This window comes from Carex rostrata, chromosome 9 (genome assembly GCF_964058835.1).
Source record: "Carex rostrata chromosome 9, lpCarRost1.2, whole genome shotgun sequence".
NCBI lineage: Eukaryota > Viridiplantae > Streptophyta > Magnoliopsida > Poales > Cyperaceae > Carex > Carex rostrata.
The window spans coordinates 12,294,243-12,316,501 of NC_135926.1; the positions used below are offsets into that span (position 1 = coordinate 12,294,243).

The 22,259-nt window shown below is 33.4% G+C and overlaps 2 protein-coding genes across 2 annotated transcripts; one reads left to right on the top strand and one right to left on the bottom strand.

Annotated features, from left to right (window-relative positions):
- Nucleotides 1–14,221: 14,221 nt before the first annotated feature.
- Nucleotides 14,222–17,568, top strand: LOC144559094 (zinc transporter 7-like). The gene is made up of 4 exons (XM_078308037.1): nucleotides 14,222–14,390; nucleotides 14,539–14,587; nucleotides 15,313–15,920; nucleotides 16,929–17,568. The coding sequence occupies exons 1-4, from the start codon at nucleotides 14,376–14,378 to the stop codon at nucleotides 17,382–17,384; spliced, it is 1,128 nt and encodes a 375-aa protein (XP_078164163.1). The 5' UTR covers nucleotides 14,222–14,375; the 3' UTR covers nucleotides 17,385–17,568.
- Nucleotides 17,569–20,336: 2,768 nt separating this feature from the next.
- Nucleotides 20,337–20,987, bottom strand: LOC144559707 (uncharacterized). Its single transcript, XM_078308811.1, has one exon. It carries the CDS (start codon nucleotides 20,927–20,929, stop codon nucleotides 20,465–20,467), a length of 465 nt encoding a protein of 154 aa, XP_078164937.1. The 5' UTR covers nucleotides 20,930–20,987; the 3' UTR covers nucleotides 20,337–20,464.
- Nucleotides 20,988–22,259: the final 1,272 nt, after the last annotated feature.

Below are 22,259 nucleotides of genomic sequence, written 5' to 3' on the forward strand. Positions count from 1 at the left end.
AAAGCGATTTTCTGAGAGCTTAGCTTACTCCATTGTTGTGAGAGCTTAAAACTTCAAAATCCCTCAAACAACCTCAAACCCACTTCACTAATCTCAAATTAGATTAGGTTAGAGTGGTCTATTGAGTGTATCTCTTGAGTAGCTTGAACTAAGAGACCTTGTTCTCATCTTTTTGAGTTGGCCGTTTGACTTCCCGCTTGGTGTGTAAGGGCTCAACGGTTCACAAGTTGTAATCCTTTCGTATTGGGTAATAGAAAGGCGCACCACTTGTGGTTGCGAAGCCCCGGAGACGTAGGCCTTTGTTTTGCCGATCTCCGTTAACATCCCGCATGTCAAATTTCTTTAAACTCATCTATTTACTTTCAATTGCAATTTAATTTCAGTTTTTGAGCAATTAGAGGTGCACTTAGTATAACAGTTATAACGGTCCTCAACTGTTCTGGAACTTCAGCACTCTTCAAACAGGCGTATCTTGGTGCTCGAGTGTCCAATTTCGGCATATGACCACTTTTCAAAAAGCTTGTGAAGAGTAGATGTTGATTATAAAGTCTTGGTCTTCAATGGAACATTTCTACATCTTATGAGCCTGCACACATCTCAACTCAAGGAAACTGTTAAATGCAATTCATGTATGTTTTGCAAATCTAGTCAAACCAATAAGTCGAGGGCTCCCAAAAGCCAACACATGGTACCAGAGGTAGCAGCTGTTCCCTTTGGAATTCGGGTTTTAGTAGATCAGGACATTCTAATCGACTTTGCTCCTCCCTGAAATTATTTTGCCCCCCTTTGGATGTTTGATTTGTAATTCGAGTTAAAATTAAAATAAATTTCTTGAATTATGATTGATAATTACAATTATAGATTAGAATCAGAAATTACAAGTCAGAGTATTGGAAAGTATAACTTAAAGCATTGTTTTGTTTTATCGAATACTTAATTAGTTAATGAGTTTAAATCCAATTGGCTATTTAAATTTGATTTGCTATTTTTTTAAAGTATAAGTTAAAGTATTGCTAGTAATAATGATGTGGATATTTATATTATTATTCAGCGACTTGTATTAGTTTAATGTGGAGATATATATAGTAGCATGAACGTATATTTAATTGCAATTTAGTTAAGAAAAATTTAGCATATATTATTACCTTGGATATTATCATGATGTAGTTGTTTAATCTAATTATATAATCTTTATTAGTAATGAAGTGGTTTGATACAAAATGAAAACTTCAATAATTAAATATAATATTTTTAAAATGTCAGTATTTGTGGACATTTTACATTTTAGTTTGTGATGTGCATTGCATCGTTCAGAAAAAGATTGAAGTTCATTGACAATTAATATGTTGAATTGTTGATGACAGTCCACATAATATATTATAAAATTAAGCTAAGAGATTTTAAAAATATAAAAATTCACAGACATGTTAAGTTCCGTCATTTTTCATGTGTATGGTATAGAAATATCACATTCCAAAAATAGAAGTTCAGACTTTAAATTATTTTTTATCATTATTTTTTTATTTTTAATAAAAAATTAATATATTATATGATCCTAAACTTCTAAAACTAAACATTATTTTATTTTAGACAAGCGACTAATTTATTATATTTTCTTATATCGTCGAGAAACCGTATACAATGATGTCAACAGTCATTTATTATCAATTTAACATACAATTTATCAAAGAGAGCACTGATAACAATGTAATAATGATGGTTCTGTAAAAAAAAAACAATAATGATGATCGATAATGATGATTATCATGATTATCATCATCACTCTAGCTACAAGCAATAGTTGCCGTGAAGAAACTATACAGACCAATGATAGCTCTAGATTTAATCATGATCTCTAGATCGGCTCTTAAGTACCTGAAAAGGAAAAATAAAATTTAAAGAACTATTGCAAAGTATTTCTTATGTAATTAAATATTTATTTTACCAGTAATGAATGGGTCATTTCTAAAGCACATGATATACATGATAGTGTTTATGTCGGTATACATTGTCCAGGAAGCTTTTTTTTATATATATATAAAAATTATGCTTAATATGTATATACTTTAAATGTTCTATGGCATCCACTCACCCACCCTTAAGTTGAAATGTAGAACATAGGGTGTCAACGCCGAACTTTTTATTAATACCACTGTTAAAAAAAAAAACATAAATTAAGAGGAATTCAAAAAATACTAGGATGTTCAATTCAATCTCCATTATTGAAGGGCCGCAGATTGAATTGGAAGCCCCCTAAAAATTCAAAAATACACTGTAATAAATATTATATTTAGATTTTTGACAGACCTCCTCTTCAATATGCGGCCCTCCAAAAATGAAGACGCAGATTCAATAATTATAAATAATTATAATGTTTTATATTTTATGATATTGACTGCATGAAGTGTTTAATATATATATATATATATAGGGTCTGTCTAAATTGCTGCTGGCAGCAGTTTTGCCCAGGTGCTGCCAGGGGTATTTTTAGCCATGTGATGTCCAAACAACAAATCCAAACCGTTAGATGTTTAATCTATATTATAATCTACTTGGAGACCAAATTTTACATTTTTTGGAATTTTTTTACTATTTATTAAGCTGGTTTGAAAACCACTGATTTCAGTAATTTTTTGCAGCATTGAAATCAGCGGTTTTCAAACTAGCTTAATAAATAGTAAAAAAATTCCAAAAAATGTAAAATTTGGTCTCCAAGTAGATTATAATATAGATTAAACATCTAACGGTTTGGATTTATTGTTTGGACATCACACGGCTAAAAATAGCCCCGGCAGCACCTGGGCAGAACTGCTGCCAGCAGCAATTTAGCCACAACCTATATATATATATATTTATAAGAGTTTAATATATTTATTTATTTGCTGTCTATTAATTTTAACGAATAAAAACAGAGTGTGAATAAGACCAATACTAATTATTAAGGCTAATTTTATATAAATAAAAATATAAAAATATTTCCCCTCCACCTCAATATTATATCCGTTGACACTTTTAGTAAAACAGTTACATCAACTAATATGACCTCCTTGTGAGGCAAGCCTTACCACATGAACACTAGATCTTGCAATGGGACCCATTTAGCTAGATACGATATTTAATGCAACTAGATAATGTTCTTTTATTTTGAAAATTTTGGTGTTTTGCAATTAAAAGAGCTGCTAAGATCAGAGGCCTATGGCAATTAATGTTGGACAGGCCTTTAAATTTGAGGCGTTAAATTTGTTTTTAATTTGCTTTTATATCTGTTTTAAATTTGAAGCATTAAACTTGTTTCTAATCTTGCAATGGGACCCATTTAGTATGAACTCGGTGGAGCAAATAATTCTAATATAATATAAACATGGAAATTAAATAGTTCTGTTATATGCAATTTTTCTAGCTTTTGTTTTTCCCAAGTTGTTGCAATGGAAATTAAATAGTTCTGTTATATGCAATTTTTCTAGCTTTTTTGTTTTTCCGAAGTTGTTGCAATATATATGTGTTGTAAAAAACGTCCGTTATGACAGATTTTTCTGATTAATTGGCTAATTATTTCCGATTATGACAGATTATTCCCAATTATTTATTATTAATCGCTTGACGATACCCTGTCTATCTGACGAGTACATACCGTTATTTACAACACTGATATACCAAGGATTTCATTAATCATTCAATTGGTGGATTTGAAGTTGAAGGGTAAGTTATGAAAATATCTCTTTTTGTAAGGGCACGGATGCATAAATTCTAACATGGTCAATTTATCACACTTCTACTGTATGAGTTAGGCTGGGGTGCTATGGATAGCATAGTGGCCTCTATGCTACGGCTCAATATTCGAGTTTTGAAAATCCAAACGGTCGATCCGAACCGTTCATTTTATTCTCCATATTAATATCTGCTTGGAGACCAAATTTTACATTTTTCTGAATTTTTTTACTATTTATTAAGTATTTTACAAAATTGTTGATCCAACGGTGGCTGCACAAAACAGTAAAACCATTGGATTAGCGATTTTCAAAGTGGCTTAATAAATAGTAAAAAATTCAGAAAATTATAAAATTTGGTCTCCAAGTAGATATTAATATGGAGAATAAGATGAACGGTTCGGATCGACCGTTTGAATTTTAAAAACTCGAATATTGAGCCGTAGCATAGAGGCCACTATGCTATCCATAGCACCCCAGCCTAACTCTCTACTGTATATATATATCCTCCTTATTAAGGAGCTTAATGTCTAGATCCTGCAAGGATCCTGGTTTACTATTTTTTTGGGAATGATGCTCAGCCGTTGAATTTCCAGATCGCACATAGATGAATTTTTCAAATTATGAGCTTCAACACTTAAGTATGCATTGGTCGCGCCGCATATGATCCCAGTGCCCGTAGACCGCCCGCCGCACCCGTGGACCGCGCCTCTGAACCACACACGGCACCTGTGGACCGAGCCTGTGCACCGCGCACCCTTTTTCTTTTTTTTTTCTGCTGAAGGTGGGATTCGAACACAGTTGAGTTCTGTTGGTGCCAAAATTCTTACCACTACACTAGAGTTCACATGTGTTATCTTGTAGATAAATATAGTATTTAACTATTTTTCTCTACAAATTTGATTTAAATTATTTCTCCTCCTTATTAAGGAGCTTAATGTTTTCTACTACATAATTTGCTCCCGTTGCTGTGCACGGGCACAATTACTAGTATAATATATAGAGGAGGGTTCAAATGCCTCCATCATGCCTCCATTTTTAAAAACTTTAATAACTAAAAATTTGAAACTTAAAAATCAAAATAAAATCGTTGGATATGATCTACATCATTTTATCTATGCGCATGTAAAATATTACGACATTTCAACTTTGTTCTGGTTGTCATCAAGAGATTGTAAAAAAATGTACTAATTTGGATAATTTATAGACGTTGATTTTTTAACTTATTAATTCACATAAAAATAAAATTGAAATGTGATAATATTTTATGAGCATATAGAGAAAATAACATAGATCACATCTAACGGTTTTATTTTGACATTTATAATTTAAATTTTAAATTATTTAAGTTTTTGAAAATGAAGACATAATGAAAGCACGAAAAATACAGACATTTTGAAACCTCCTCGTATGTATATATATATATATATATATATATATATATATATATATAGAGTACGGCTAACGCGCTTCCTCTAACATATGGGCCGAAATGCTTCCGGTGGAAATTTGAAATTTCAAAATCCAAAAAATTGATCTGAATCGTTCATCTTCTTCTCCATATTAATATCTGCTTGGAGACCAGATTTTACATTTTTCTGAAATTTTTTACTATTTATTAAGCCACTTTGAAAATCGCTGATCCAATGGTGGCTTAACAAAACAGTAAAACCATTGGATCAGCGATTTTCAAAGTGGCTTAATAAATAGTAAAAATTTTCATAAAAATGTAAAATTTGGTCTCCAAGCAGATATTAATATGGAGAAGAAGATGAACGGTTCAGATCGATTTTTTGAATTTTGAAATTTCAAATTTTCACCAGAAGCATTTCGGCCCATATGCTAGAGGAAGCGCGTTAACCGTACTCTCTCTCTCTCTATATATATATATATGCCTATGGTGATAGTTAGGCAGATGGTTAGAGAGATGAAAACCAGACCGTTAAAGAAAAAGAGATGAAAAGAGACATGTCATGGACCTCATGTAGTAAAGAGACAATATAGATCCACCGCTTCATCTGCCATTCTGCCCCCATGGAGTAGGTACTAGTGTATATAATTATTGAAAGATTGGGGTCCAAATTAGAACGCCTCCGTTTCTACCGTAAATGGATAGTTCCATTAAAATTAGACAGAAAAACTATATTCCATAGTAAGTCTCCTATAGTGCTACTGTTAGAATAAAAAGTACTTTAGTATTGTTGTAAGGTACTACTGTTTAGGAATATATAGTAAAACTTGAATATATAGTAAAACTTTCTGGTAAGTATTAGAAAAAAGTGCCGGATTTAATTTTATAGTCAAGCAATTTGGTTCGAAAGTATTAGAAAAAAATTACGTAATTAGTAAAGTTTTAATTATGAATTGACATACATAATTAGAATAATAGAAACCATTACAAATGCAAGACAAACTATTCAAACTAACACTCGATAAAAATTTCATAATATGTTAAGTGTGAGATTAATTAATTTTATATCACTTGTTCTTCAGTTTTTCTCCCTCATGTCATAAAATTACGAACATTCAACACTACAATTAGTATAAAAACATTAATTAATTAATTTTTAATGAACTCTAACTATCGAACACAATTAGATAGCAACAAATATTAAAATCTCATGCATTAAATACATCTATTTGATACTTTTTCATACAATAAGCGGACTATATTTAGCAGTGATCAATCAAATTTGTTATTTAATTCAGTATTCTATTTAATCTGGGCATTTAAAATTCTACTATCTACTATATTACATTGCTGATGTCATGAGCTCATAATTTAGTTATAATTTTATTTCTGTTTTTAAAATAAAGGCAGTATTTCTAGAGAAGGAGAGATATTTCACTAGTCTGCAATATCCTATTACATTTCTGTAGAAAAACAAAAATGGAGAGGAGAGGGGAGTAGGTCCATTTGCCGAAGAGTAGGCGTCAAGGGACGGATCCACATAAAGGTTACATGTGCGTGTCAATCACTGTTACCGTCATGTGATTTTGGTTTCTTTGCTTCTGCTCCAATCCTCTCTTCTCCAGTCTCTACTCCAGTTCACCTATGCTATATGGCTATAACCCAGAACAGCTTGTCGCTGACAAGTGGGAACCGCATGAATTTATTCCAGGACCTTTTGAGATCCTCTTCTGTTGGCACTTGGCAATTGGCACTTTGGCAGTGCAATGCTGTAACATGTGTCATGTGCTTATGAGCCACAGAAAATCCTGTATTTTTTAACTAGGAGCACCTAATCTAGTACTCGTTGCATTACCGAGGCGGTACAACTAATACCCGTGTAAAAGCTGAATTAATGCTCTATTATTTATACATTGGGAAATACAAATACTTCAGGATTGTTTTTTCAAAAAAAGAAAAGAAAAAAGTGGGTAGTCTCCGAGACCCCTATTTTTAGTCAAATCTCGTATCAGGGGCTGCTGTTACTACTACTACAGTTTCTGTTCATAAAGCTTTGAAGAAATAATTAAAAACTTATTATCATATCCATCAATCTGATGCAATTCACGCTTCCTCAAGTTAAGAAAATACTTCAAGTTCAAGTGACTGGACCGGTTTATTTAATTTTTGGTCTGATTTGATTCAGTGTCTTCTCAGTTGATGAGTGATTGTCTTAATTCAGTTGATTCAGTTCCCGATCTAGTCTAGATTTAGTGTCTTCTTGACTATGGAGCAGGGATGATCAATTTGCATTCATAAGATGTACATTTTTTGTTTTATTTAGCTGTATATTTTTCATAGACACTGGTTATCTAATTTTATGTAACACCTACTTTGTAATTTTTTTTTATGAATGAAACTGAAAAATACTTCAACAAGTGAAAAGATGGCACATGCGGTTTAGCGGTTAGGCATAAATCGGTTTCAACAAATACTGATCGCTAATTACCAAACCACTGTTTTGGGGAAAGTGCAAAAAAGTGCAAACAGTTTAAATAAACAATTGAGATAACCTTTATTCTTTTCATGCTTCTCTGATTCCCTTCATTTCTTTTGTTGCCATATTTGTTTCTTAAGAGAACATTACTAGCAAAGATAAAAAGAAAGCCGCATGCATGTAGGCATGATAAACTCTTAAACAGAATTTGGATTGATGATTTAATTTTTGGGATAGCAAAAAGCTGTCTGGTCCTCTACTGTACTGGTAAATTAAACCTCATTTGCATGTGCTATTGCCGGATCCAATTCAAAGTGCAGTGATGAACTTTACATATTCTTCTCTTTAACCAACAAATTTAATTAGCGCTTTGCTAAGAAAAATGGAAAAATCTAAAAAAAAATATGAATCTTGAGCAAATATAGTAAGAAGTTTGTTTCCTATAGAAAAAATGGAATCCCAACAAATTAACAAATTGACCAATCACGCAAAATTGTTCCAAACTAGTGATGTAACAATCATTAATTAGTTAATAATAGACAAATAATATTGTCCATATTCGGAAAAACTTTTATGAAAAAGCATTGAGAGATAAGTTCAAAGTGGGGGTGGGTTTTGTGCAAATTGCAAAAAGTGTTCACCCATGTGAAAAATGAAAATGCCAGCAAAGCAGGTAAACCTTCATCTCTGCTTTTGCACAACCCACACGGCACACCGCACACGCACCCCCTTAGATCTTGGTAACCTTTAATTTGCTTATCCCTAAGTTGTATTTAAGTCAAAATCATTTCATAATTATCACCATCTGACTAGATAATAATTAAAATTATTGATATGTTTACTATATTTTATTGAGATGCACAATGTGTCATATTTGGTGTTGTTTGTATATTGATTGGCCATTTGTTGTTGGAGGTGAAAATCAAAAGTTAAACTTTATAGAAATTTGACCGATGGTCGAATAATTTTCTGATAAGTTTTGATCTTGTCTGTCATAACTCAGAAGAATGTTGACTGTTAGAGTATTAGAGCATCTTCATTCTTAAAATTATAAAAGATGATTTTTTTTATGACATCAACAATTTTAGCAATTCCATGTCCATAAATTTCACAGCTTCATCATTTCTTACAATTCCAGTTGTGTTTAATAAATTGACATTTGTGAAATTTTACATCAGTCAATTGTAAATCACATGATATTTTTAGACAGATTAATAAATTAGAAAATTACTGTACATCTTTTTTAACAAAAAAAATATAATTGCCATATCATCAATTACAATATATTTGCCAGTGAGATGGAGGCAACCAAAAATATATTAGAGTTGACAAATACATTAATAATGGGTGAATTATTTTAGTGGTCAAGATATAAAATTTCGTTTTGGTTTGCTCACCAATAAAAAATGATGCTACCAACTAATGACAGATCTAGAGAGGCTCACGGGTAGACACTTGGCTATTTCATGTGTTGGTAAATTTAAAATTATTGGTAAATTAAATTTGTGTCTATCTTTGGATCATGTGATGTGATCAAGTCAGATTTTTAAGTGTCATGTTGTGCTGTGATCAAATTTGAAAGGATGGTCACAACACGTTAGTTATGTTTTGACCACATGTGACTGGTTTTTCACGTTTGATCATATTTAACTATTTTTTTCATATTTTATGTTAGTTTATTCAAGATTCACTATTTAATCAAGATTTAACGATCGTAATTACATGTGACTCACGTGATCACATGACGTGCTGCAATTAAATCTTTCGCATGACATGTCGTGCTAAATTTTCGAGAGATGGTCGTCACGTGAATAGTTACGGCACGGGACATGCGAGTTACAACACGTGACTGGCACACGTGTTGTGATGGAAACGTACCATGTTGTGACGTATCCGGTCACGTCATGATTTTTTAAATTCCTATCTGCTACTCCGCTCTTATTCGTCAGAAAAAAAAAATGCACTATTATCAGTAATTTGTGTCTACTCCTGATCGAAATCCTGAATCCGCCCCAGCTACCAACATAACACAAAAGGTATTATTAATCTGAACTATTACTAAAAGTTTGATAAATTTTATATAACTAAAATCACGACTATTTTATTAGATCGGATTAAAACCGGGCGTAAAAAGTAAAAACTAAAAAGGGACAGGTTGAAATTTTGAAAGAAGCACAGAAAAAAAGAATCTGGATTTTGGATTTATATATAATTACGGATCCCTCTGTTTCAACAAGAGCATGGTCCAAAACAAAAACTCCGTATAATAATTGTTCATTCACGGACGAAAATGCAGCAGCTAGAAACGGGGTCATATTTCACGGGTTTGGACTGTCAACAAAATAATGCAAGAATAACACTGTTCAGATTAGTGTATGAAAATAATATAAAAAAATGTTAATGTGAGCACTATAAAGAAAGTGTTAATTTTACAATATTTCTCATTGTAAATATTAAATATTGTTTAAAAAGTGAGGCTATGTTACTTTACCATACATGTGCAGAATGGTCTGTACTACTACGGATCAATATTTTCATTTAAAAAATTTAAATAGTTAGAATTAAACTGCTCAATACGATTTTTATATAAAAATATACTTACATACTAAATTGTATTATTTTTTTTTTTTACTATTATTTGATGGGTAGAAAATCACTTAATCTAAAGATCCTAGCCCAATCAAAAGTAGTGATTTTCTACCTATCTAAAAAATTACAAACATATTCTAATAAAATAGAAAATATGATAGACACGTATATTTTAATATATATATATGGAGATAAAGTTGGATGGTAAGGATCGATTATAAGGACTTTGAAAATTGAGATATTGATTCATAGTACGGACTAATATGCGCTATGCATAGTACCATTTTGACCAATATGCAGTATATATAGTTTTATTTTGAATAATACTAATTTTATATAGTTATATAATGTTAAATTATCAAACTAAATAATCTAACACAATTTCAAAGAAAAGAAAATGCATTATATAGTATTCAAATAAAAACATACAAGTACTTCTGTTAATTTCATGCATCCAAACATTTTATCTTATTTTTGAAAAGTAGTGGTGTGTAACCCACCAATTTCATTTATCATGAAACCATACAAAGAAATAGAATACTGGTACCAAACAAGCATTAAAAGTATAAAGCTGAAACTAGCAGAATTACACACAAAATAGACCCAAAAAAAAATATAGTAAAAACTAAGAAAGTGTTATATATATCTTCTCAATTCCTAGAAAGTGTTATAAAAATATTGACAGCAGATCAAAGTTATGTAGTGTTCGAGTGCAATATATGTTGTCCCATTCACACTCTGGTTTCCAGTTGAGCACTGACATGTTAGTGCGCACTATCTGGATTGACATATAAATGTTGTAAATGTAGCCAACTGTCCCCATCTGATGGAGCATTGATGTAGACCTAATTAATCTTCCTCTAGACGCTGCAAATTAATTACAGATTGCAATTGGTGCGATCACAAAAGAGGAAAGCATCAAAGAATAAGAGAGTGCGATGACAAAGAGGATAGGAGTTAATAGGTGGCAACGAGCTGGTTCGTCTGAGTTACAAGTGAGCTGATTTTAGATGTCCAAGTTGAAATCGTCATGAATTTGACTGAGTTAGCTCAAAAGCTGACGAGTTGGGTCTGACCGTATTTTGTTTTAAGAAGAAAATAAATTTTACAAATTTTTTTGACTGAGTTGAACCGAGCTGGACAGTATAAAATGCACACAATTTCACGGATTGATGCCTAGCTGAGTTAGCTCGCGATATATAATTATAATTTTGGACCGAGCTAGTGGCGAGCTGGCTCGTTAACAGCTCGGTCCAATAACGAACAAGCTGTTAGCGAGCGAGTCAGATGCAAATCACGATCGAGCCACAAACTACCAGCTTTTTTTGCCACCACTAATAGAAGAGAATGCTAACGTGGCTATGTTAGAAAGTAATTTATTATAATTTATGGGACATATACGAGAGAAGTAATTAAACTATGGTGTACACATGAAATTATTGGCTTGTTGCTGAAGGATGTTATGACTTATGAGTACAATCTCAACAAAGCTTAAAATAACACTAATACAAAGGATAGCTGTTCTTTGATTGATTGATTGCTCCAGAAGATTTCCCTTTTCTTAAAAGCAAAAGCACTGAATGATTTGAAATAAGTAGCATAGGAATATAGGATACAAAAAGATAAAGAAAACAAACAAAAAGATAAGAGAATCTCTTTTTATTTTTTTGTTCGGAACCAATGGTGATTCTCTTTTTTTTTTTTGTTAAAAAAAAGGTGTGTGATATCTTTTTAAATATAATCTCTGTGTAGCCAAAAATCACTATGCCCTTGACCTTTAAAATACTTTTCTATGTAGCATCCTTTGGTCAAGATTCATATCGAAATCAATTATTGCGCTGATTTAATTAACATTTGAAATTCTAGCCTCTTTGTCACCTGGGCTTTTAATTAATATTTGAAAATCAGATTGGGCTTTTGTATTTTCCAAAAAGTAGATGTACTGGGCTTATGAAGCCTCTTTCTCCTTCTATAATTAAGCCATTCTAAAAGCAACTTGGATTTGTGTTGCTTTTGGGTCGGGTCAAGTCATGACTTGCAAACCCAAACCCGATCCGACAGGTGATCACACAATTTGCTTTGAACTTATCATCAAACAGTCTTGTAAAAAGAAGCTTTGAAAGCCGAATTCCGTTTCTTACATGAAAATAAGATAAGAATTGGGTTTTATTAGGCAGTTTTAAAACACAGAAAACGAAACAGCCAACGGTCAAATCTAATTGGGCTTTACCATGGCCATATATTTTAAGGTCCGTAATTGGGCTTTACCATGACCATATCTTTTAAGGCCCGTAATTGGGCTTTACCATGACCATATCTTTTAAGGACCGTAATTGGGCTTTACCGTGAACATATCTTTTAAGGACCGTAATTGGGCTTTACCATGACCAAATCTTTTAAGGCCTGTAATTGGGCTTTACCATGACCAAATCTTTTAAGGCCTGTAATTGGGCATGTAGAATATCGGATTTCTTTATTATATTCTAAAGAAGAAGCAAGATTTCTTGGTCAACTTTTGGCACGAATCAGCACATTCCAAACCCCCGTCACACGGCATGCTTTTGACCTCTTTTAATTTCCATTTTTTTTATCAGTCGCTCATTATATTTTATTTTTGCATTCATTAGATATTGCGTTACGACAGGAATATTTTTCTTTATATTTCTTTTCTCCAACAGCGGTTCAACTTTGCAGGAGAATACAAAATTATTTGGATATTTGCTAGTCTTACCCTTCATTTGTGCAAAATAATTCACTTATCGAATATGCCGAAATTTTTATTTATATCATATTAAAAAAAAACTATGTTTTGGAAGGATTTTGAAAAATATCAAGACCGCTAAGCGAATCTGCGGTTCCATGATTTTTTTTTTTTAATATGGAATAATAAAAATTTCGGTAGAATGTGATCTCAACAACAATGATATTCGACAACTTAATCCATACTTCTTTGAAAATATTGTTGAATGACTTCGGATTGTTGAGTGGAAAATAAAAAAGAATATACCTAAATTGTCAACGTTATCTTCGTCCTTGTCAGCCTATTTAAAAAAGGAAATTTTATATTATCCTTCAAAATTATCAAAATTTTGTATTTTTTCTTCTTCTAAAATTCATAATATTGACCCTACTAAATTTCAAAAATTCAAAAAATTATCCAATTTACTGTCTTTTATATTAAAACTCATTTTAAATTTACAACATTTTTATTTACTTCTTTATTAAGAAATGAAATTGTGTAGCATGTATAAGAGGAATGTTCAATTTATTAACTGACCGATTTGTGGTGACAAATAATTTATTTTTCTAGTTGTGACTTGTGCATTTTATTTTTTTAATAAAGAATAAAATGAAAACTTTATGTACTTAAATTGAGTTTTAATAAAAAAAGAGACAATAAATTGAATAAATTTATGAGTTTTTGAAAATTATAATGGTAAATATGATATTATAAATTAAAAAAAAAACTTAATTTTGAATTTTATTTAAAAAGATTTATACTTTCTTCTGAAGTAAGCCGGGATCGTAAGGTACGAGTACGAATATGTAATTTTATTTTTATAGATGCGCTAGATCTGTAATTGCTCCACCTAATAGCATGGGTAAATGTTAATTTTTTTAGTACTTTGGGCATTTATGAAAAAAATTGTCATCGCACGAAGGATCGACAAAGCATTATTTATCAGCTAGTGGGCCCACTTGTTTTATTAAATCGCGCCACAATGTCGACATTCAACCACAGCCGAACTGTTTCCTTCAGGATCATGACACGTGTTCCATCTAACGGTGCCAATATGTCGTGTTGATTCCACAAGACCGAACGCGAACCCCTCAACCGTGCACTACCGAAAGCACCAAAAACATAATCAATCCACATGTGAACCGTCTGATCAAACAATAATTACATCTGGACCGTTAGTCGGACCCACTTGACAACAAAATGTAATCCAGTAACTCTTTTTCTCTTGCCTGGGTGGGACCCTCCCGCCATTTTCTATCAGCGGAGTGACGACATAGCGAACAATACGTTGTAAAGGCATCTGGTTCTCTATCTTTTCCATCTTAAATTCTTCTCCTTTCCTTTTTTTAGCGCTTTTTACACAAGATTAAGAGAGTTTGCACAGTTTGTGTGGAACGAAATTGAACAAGTGGCTCAAGTGAATCTTCATTGGAAGAGCTTAGTTTCTTTGCTATGTCTATCACAGAGGTACATCGCTTCAGTTGGAAGTAATTGCTGTTTATATTATTTATTTATTTTCGAATTGTTTTGCTAATTTTATTAATTGGAGCAAAGTACTTGAATTTCTGATCGAATGGCGTTAATCGTATAAATTATTATTGATTTTTCCTCGTAGGAGACAAATTCGACGTTTTTACTGGCTCACCACTTGCGGCAATTTTCTGGTATTGTATACTATTTTTTATTGAGATTTCAATTTTGCTTGGTAGAAATGGTTTTCGCTTAGGCAATTGAGAAATCATTTCTGGTCGACAGTCACTGAAGTAAATCAGTAATTAGACAGAATCGTAAAAATGCAAAAGATGTCTAGACTTTTCCAGTTAATTGCAATTTTCAAAATTTAGCGCCTAACTGTACTACAAGACAGTAATTATGCACCAATGAGAAGCATATCCTTTTCGTTTGAAACAAGTATAGTAGTATGAATTTAGGTTAGCTGAAACCACCACATGTTCAAATGAAGAAGCAACCGAATTTCAGAATTTATTTGGTTGGTAGGTACTGGGTAAAAACAGTTTCTGTAATTTTATCATGAGATAGAGCTCAACTTTTCTTAAGGCCTTTTTTTTTTTAATTTTTTTTTGTAACAGTTGAGTACAGTATGTTCATTTTCTGAGGCTGATAATGACTTGAAATTTAATAAAAAAAGCCCAAAAGTCCAATATGTAAGAAGGCCTGGCAAGAAATATGCCACTTAAATAACACAGATCAGCACTATTGGATCAGATAAATAAATACATAGAAAAATTGATAGATGATAAATAAATATGTAAACAAATGAATAAATAAAAGGGTTATTAAGTCAAATGGTCTGATTTTAACAGCCAAACAATATTCTTTGTTTTTTTTTTTAATAACTAATACTGACTCAATTCATTTTCCACAACAGAAACAGCATCGGCATCTCTCTCCAGCAGCCCTTGCAAAACCTTCACCAACATATCATCCTCTGACACTTGCCGAGATGAGTCGGCAGCTTTCCACCTAAAACTCACTGCCATTGTTGCAATTCTAATCTCCGGTGTAGTAGGCATCTCCATTCCACTTGCAGGGAGGAAGCGTCGGCTTTTGCGCACTGATGGTGCCGGATTTGTGCTAGCCAAAGCAGTGGCAGCTGGTGTAATTTTAGCCACCGGCTTCGTACACATGCTTCATGACGCCCAGTCAGCCCTGACCAATGCATGCCTCCCTGCTGTACCCTGGCAACGGTTCCCTTTTGCGGGATTTGTCGCCATGCTGGCAGCGCTAGTGACACTCGTGGCAGACTTTACATTCACACAATTTTATGAGAAGAAGCATCAAGAGGAAACGAGTGGGGTGAAGGCTGAGGCTGCAGCACTGGCAGTGGAGAGGTCAGCAAATTTGGTTATCTTGATTGCTCCCGAGCCAGATGAAGGGGAGATGATCAATGAAGAGAGGGAGCCTCTTTTGCAAGGGCATTCACATGGCGGGGAGGGTCAGGTGTCCTCGCATGTGCGTCATGTGGTTGTGTCACAGGTAATTTCCATTTTTTGTACTAAATATATTGTGGATTTAACATGAACCAAAATTCTTTGATGAATTTCCATGTTTAGGTTTTAGTCTGTTCTTAGACCTTTAAACTGCAAGTTTTGGCCTGTGATAGGAATACTGACATAAAAGTGTTTGTGGGAAATAATTTCCTAAATGCATAATAGAGGGCCTTCAAGAAATTAATAACATAATTTTGTAAGTCAAAATACTGAAAATTCAATCAAGTATCTTGTACAAAACAATTGAATAAATTGAACTTCAATAGAGCATTATTCCAAGCCATGACTGTCCAAGGGAGAGTTAATAGCTTGTCTGTGCCTATGGTTACCACCTCATGCATATAGCATGGTTGCGGATTGTATGGAAGTTACTCCAAAAGAACTAGTCCTATAATACCCAAGTTCTCGTTTGCCAAATGTTTAATCAAAACCATGGAACTTGTGGGGATTTTTTAGAATAGAAAGAAGAAAGATTTAGTCTTGCATGTTTATTCTCTCTTGCTGGAAATATGAAAAGGGAAGAAAGAGAGAAGGGGGCGGGGTAACTATGGTAGTTGGAATTGTTTAATACCCTTTTCAGTTATCAAAACAAAGGGATACTAATAAAAGAAATGTAACTAAAGGAAGAGTTTATAGAAAAGTTTTAGGACTATAATGATAATAATTATATTGCCAATATTAATGGGGACGGCACAATACCAGAACTAGAGATATTTTTGGTAGTAATTAGAGAACTATGTTATTGTTTATGACTAAAATTTAATGCACAGAACTGCGGGGAGGTTTCTGGTTTCAGGGGTAAGATAAAATAACCGGTCAGGCTGACTGTTGTGATGGTACAATACCAGACTTAGCTGACTGTTGAATTACCAGTGCTGGTACAGATTATACCGAACATGCATCTCCTAGTGTTTTTAAAGAGTTCACAGCTAAGCTATTACATATCCAACTTGAAATTTTTTTATTAATTTCACATTTTGCATGGCATGTGCAGATACTTGAACTCGGGATTGTGTCGCACTCAGTAATAATTGGGCTCTCACTAGGAGTGTCGCAGAGCTCATGCACCATAAAGCCTCTAATCGCTGCCTTGTCCTTCCACCAATTCTTCGAGGGGTTTGCCTTAGGTGGATGTATCTCGCAAGCTCAATTCACTAACCTAAAATCCTATTTCATGGCTTCATTTTTTTCTGTAACTACCCCTGCGGGCATCGGCATAGGCACCGGCATTGCCTCATTTTACAATGCACTCAGTCCCAGAGCTCTGATAATTGAAGGGTTATTGGACTCAGTCTCAGCTGGGATTTTAATTTACATGGCTTTGGTGGATTTGATTGCAGCCGATTTTCTGGGTGGTAAAATAGGCTCAAGTTTTAGGTTACAAGTCGCAGCTTATGTTGCACTTTTTGTTGGTGCATTATCTATGTCATCGCTTGCCATCTGGGCCTGAGTATGTGGCCCAATCTGACATGGCATTTTAGAAATTGTATATTTCCTTTTTTTTTTCTTTTATGTATTTTTAGGTTAATTTAGATAAAGCCCGTCCTGTTTTTTTGGTGAGGGCAAAATAAACGGTTGTTTGTATTTGTAATATTTTATTTGTAATTTAATGAATCAATTGTTTCTTGTATAAATAATTAGTGAAACAAGTGAAAGATATCCAATTGTGCAATTTAATAGAAGCCTGTAAATCTATTTTTCTTATAAAGCCCATTAAGATGGAATTAGCCTGTTTCTTACAAAAGAAATGTATCTGGTCTGATAAGCGTAGAGTGCTTGAAAACAATATTCCAAACAGATTTACCCTAGTTCAAAAGTATATTTCGGTGCATAATTGTATTCCTAAATTAAAAATATTGAACGTGGTTAGGGCTGGCAAAAAAATTTGTAGTTCGTGATTCGATTTTGATTTGGGTTTGATTTGAGTTAATTCGATTCAAAATTAATTCGAACTGAAACGAACCAAATCAGGTTCGGTTCGAAATTAATTCAAACCAAATTCAAACTAGGTCTGGTTCAATTGAAATGGGTTCGCGAACTTTATCGTTCGAATCTCATTATGACATCGGCCGTTCATTTACCTAATGAAATTAGAACCCAATATAGAGAATCATAATATAACATAGCCGACGCTCCTTAGCTCTCAAAACACTCAGTTCTTGTACTTAATCATCTTTTTATGATTATTTGTTGTGATGTATTTTTTCATGAACAATTTTTCAACTTAAAAACACTCATTTCATACTTTGATATCACACTGAAGCTCTTTTTTTTAGTACTGTAGTGACAATTGTAATAGTTAATGTATAGCTATCAGTCTTGCACTTGTATATGCTCAATTGGTATGATTATAGCAACTAATAGCTAATAAACTAGCCCATAATTCATTAGTGTGAATTTGTGAAAGGTAAATGAAAGCTGTGTGATTGTCTCGCAAGAAGAAAATTAATGTATAAACTACCGGTATAAGTAAGGCTGCTAAAAAAAAATTTAGTTCGTAATTCGATTCGAAAAATATGTAGTTCGCAATTAATTCGATTCAAAATTGGTTCAATTCTAAACAAATCAAACTCAGTTCAGTTCGAATCTTATTCAAATCAAACTCAAATTAGAGTAGGTTCGATTCGGTTTGATTCGTTGCCACCCCTAAATGTGGTTATATATTTGAATTTTGTGCAGCCTGATATATAAAATAATCTGAATCTCTTTATTATAATGTAACTTTTTTATGAAGTACAAAGTACAAAAAAATAAAAAGATTTATAAAGTAGTTCCATTCTTTTGCTGACAAAAGTATTTGCGCATTAATTAAAAATGAACTGCATCGGATCAGTAAAAATGAGGACTGAACTCTGAAGGGGCTTACTGGCTACAGACAAAAAAAGGTCCTTCTTTCTTGGTACTAACAAGTGTAGACATCAGCACAAAACACCCATCTTTTCTTCCTCTCATTGAATGAAAAACACCAGTTTCCTCTTCTCAATTGATTGCTGTTAGCCACTTGCGGTAGATGGAGACTTGACCTTTCAGTCTTTCACGCACACGTTTCCAATGTGCACCAACGCTAAGAAAATTACCAACTTAAAAAAAAAAAAAAAATCCTTCAGCCCTCCCCGTTGTACCACTTGAGTAGAAAAAAAGTGTCGTGTTGTTGTCACTAATATACTGTGATTTTGATATTCTCACATGTCGTGACTAAGTTAATTTTTCATATGTCGTACTGTACTGTAATTAAAATGTAAGGGTACTCATAGCACACGAATAGTCACGCCACACGAGTCATGCCATGTCCAAACGTGAATTGCGTGCCCAAACGGTCATAATTACACATGACTTACGTAATCACATGTCATGTCATGCCGTGATTAAATCTTTCGTGCCAAATTTTCTAAAATGATCACAGTACGCGAATTGTTATGATACAGAACACATGAGTCATGGCAGGTAGCTCATACGCATACCATACTATCTATGCAGTAAGCCAGTAACCGTATTATTCCATGATGAAACCGACTTCGCCTCCACCGTTCTATTTTTCTCACTCTATGCACGGCATGTACAACAGGCCCACAAAAAAAAGCAATATCATAAAATAAAAATGAAACGACAGTTTACAACTTACAAGTTGTTAGTACACAGAAAAGCGCCATAGAAGATCCGAACGACCAGTTCAAAATATGAGATATGACTCATATGAGTATATGACAGAGGATACGCACTCGTCTAGAAGAGCGCGAGGAGTAGTTGGGATTCTTTGAGGCTCATTGAAGAAGCTTGTCAGGAATTGCGCACAGTTTCTCTCTTCCACTGAATTCGTATCCTCTGCATTAACACAAAAGGGAATCTTTTGAGTTAATGAATTCTGACCATCCGATCTGTTTTAAGATTCGTGAAGACTAGATTCACACTAATATTAAAAGGCCTCCTATATCTTAAGCAGTGGTCGAATTGGCTCCGTTTAAAATCAGACGGTTGAGATTCATTAACTCCAAAGATTCCGAGTTAATGCAGAGGATACGTGGTACTGTCGTAAAAAGTTGAGAAGTCCTCTGTCGGTCTGTCCTTCTTCGTCCTTTCCTACTGTGCGTTTCTCTGCATTTACCCCTCCCTGCTCTATTTTTGTTCATATCCCCAGCTGGCCCACATTATAGCCTTTATCCTTTGCCATTTCTTTGGTTTTCTTTTCATGACCTCGTTTCTCTTTCTTTCCGTTTTGTCTTGTACTTTTCCCTTTCAGATTATTTTAATATTTTCTTAGTACATTTACGTACATTGACGGTTCTATGAAAGTGATTAGATAATGCATTAATGTAGTTATGTAGATGTAAAATACATTACTAGAAAATTAAAAGCAATGGAAAGGAAAAGATGAAACTTTCTTCTTTTTTTTCTCAAAGAGGTCAAAAGACAAAAAAGGACCTGCTGTCTATCTTCACTGTACAAAAAGGAAACTACTAATAATGTCAATTCATCTCCAGTTAGTCCTAATCCAAAAAGGCTGCCACTGGACCCCACAACTGACACAACGAACTAACACTGCTCGATCTCCTCAAAATCATCTACTTCAATGAAATGCATCCATTCATCATCTATTACACATTCCGTCTCTCCTCCGACGACCTCCCCTGCCGGCGCCACCTCTCCTCCAGCGAACGGCCACATTGATCCGAGATACGGGCCCTCATATCTAGTGTCAATAGATGCCATGACAGTTGATGCAGTTCCAGAGAAAGAGGACCCACAGGTCTCCTCGTTGCCATTAATGGTGACGAATTCAGTTGCTTGAAGAAACGAGGAGGACGAAGAAGGAGAGGTCGAGGCGATCTCCAGCTCCAGCCACTTCATGACACGTTCCACCATTTCTTCTTCGATTCCAAGCTTGTCGGGTTCGGGCTCAGGCTCGAGCTCCAAATCCGAGAGGCTTCGTTTCCAGATATCTTCAGACTCATCCTGATCGTCGGCTTTTGGCACGCGATTCTCTCCTTCTTCTTCCATTGCAAGATTGACGCGAAAGGTTGAGAGAGAAAAAGAGCGCAAGGCGTGCTCGAGTGTTGTGGGATTTATACGATGTGAGCACCGAAAACGAAGAGGAAGGTTGGTTAAATACAGAAGTAAAAGTAACGATTATCTGTTACGAGCTCCCTGTTACAGAGTATGTTGCAATCCATTGACGCATGGGTCCCAATTCCCAATGGTCAAATGTTATTGGAAACGACCTTGACACTTGTCATGATGTAAAATCTTACAAATATTTGCTTTGACCAAATTAGTTAGTGAAAAGATATGCTGAGCATTATTGATATTAAAAAAATAAAAAAGATAACTATCTTAGAAAAATTCAATAGATATTTCAGAATAACAAGTCTTCTCCATAAAAATAATTGATGTATAAGATATTTTAGTACAAAAAAGATACGGCGCATGGTCATTTCAGCGTTCAAAAGATGGCCACTTTTACCTCAAAAAAAACAGATGGCCACTGGCCAACGACATCAAGTGGAATTTTTTTCATAAACCATAATTGAAAAATGGATTCTTAGGGAACCAATATGATTACAACTTTTTTTTCAAAAACCATAAGAACCGTGGGAACGTTACGGTCTGGCATTTTTTTTTTCCAGACCGTGTGCTTCTAACGGTCTTGCCAAAAAAAATTTATTTTTTTTATTTTTTTTTAAAAAAAAACAGATTTTTTTATTAAAAAAAAACATATTTTTTTTTTCAGACCGTGGGGTTCCCACGGTCTCAATTTTTTTTTTTTTTTTTTTTTTTTTTTATAAAACAGAATTTTTTTTAATTTTTTGTATTAAAATATTAGAAATGTTGAATATGTTTCTTTGAAAATAGATGAAATACAATATAATTTGATTTATTAGAAATACTGCAATAAATAATCCGGATCAATATTTTTCAGGTCGGATTTTTCGCGGCTGTAAGAAAAATTAATATATTTATTTATGTGTTATTAGAAAAAAATAAAAATGCTTAGATTCTGAGTTATTGATCCCGATTCAAAAGTCACTTCTAGGTAATCCAGAAAATATTGTGATCCCTCTAGGACATTTAATTTATAAAAAGTTATATCTATTTTGAGAATTCTTTTTGAATAACAATTATTAAATAACTTAAAAGTTATTATTATTTTCAAAAATAGATACAACTTTTCATAAATTAAATTTACTAGAAAGATCACAATATTTTCTGGATTACCTAGAAATGACTTTTGAACCGGGATCAATAACTCAGAATCTAAGCATTTTTATTTTTTTCTAATAACACATAAATAAATATATTAATTTTTCTTACAGCCGCGAAAAATCTGACC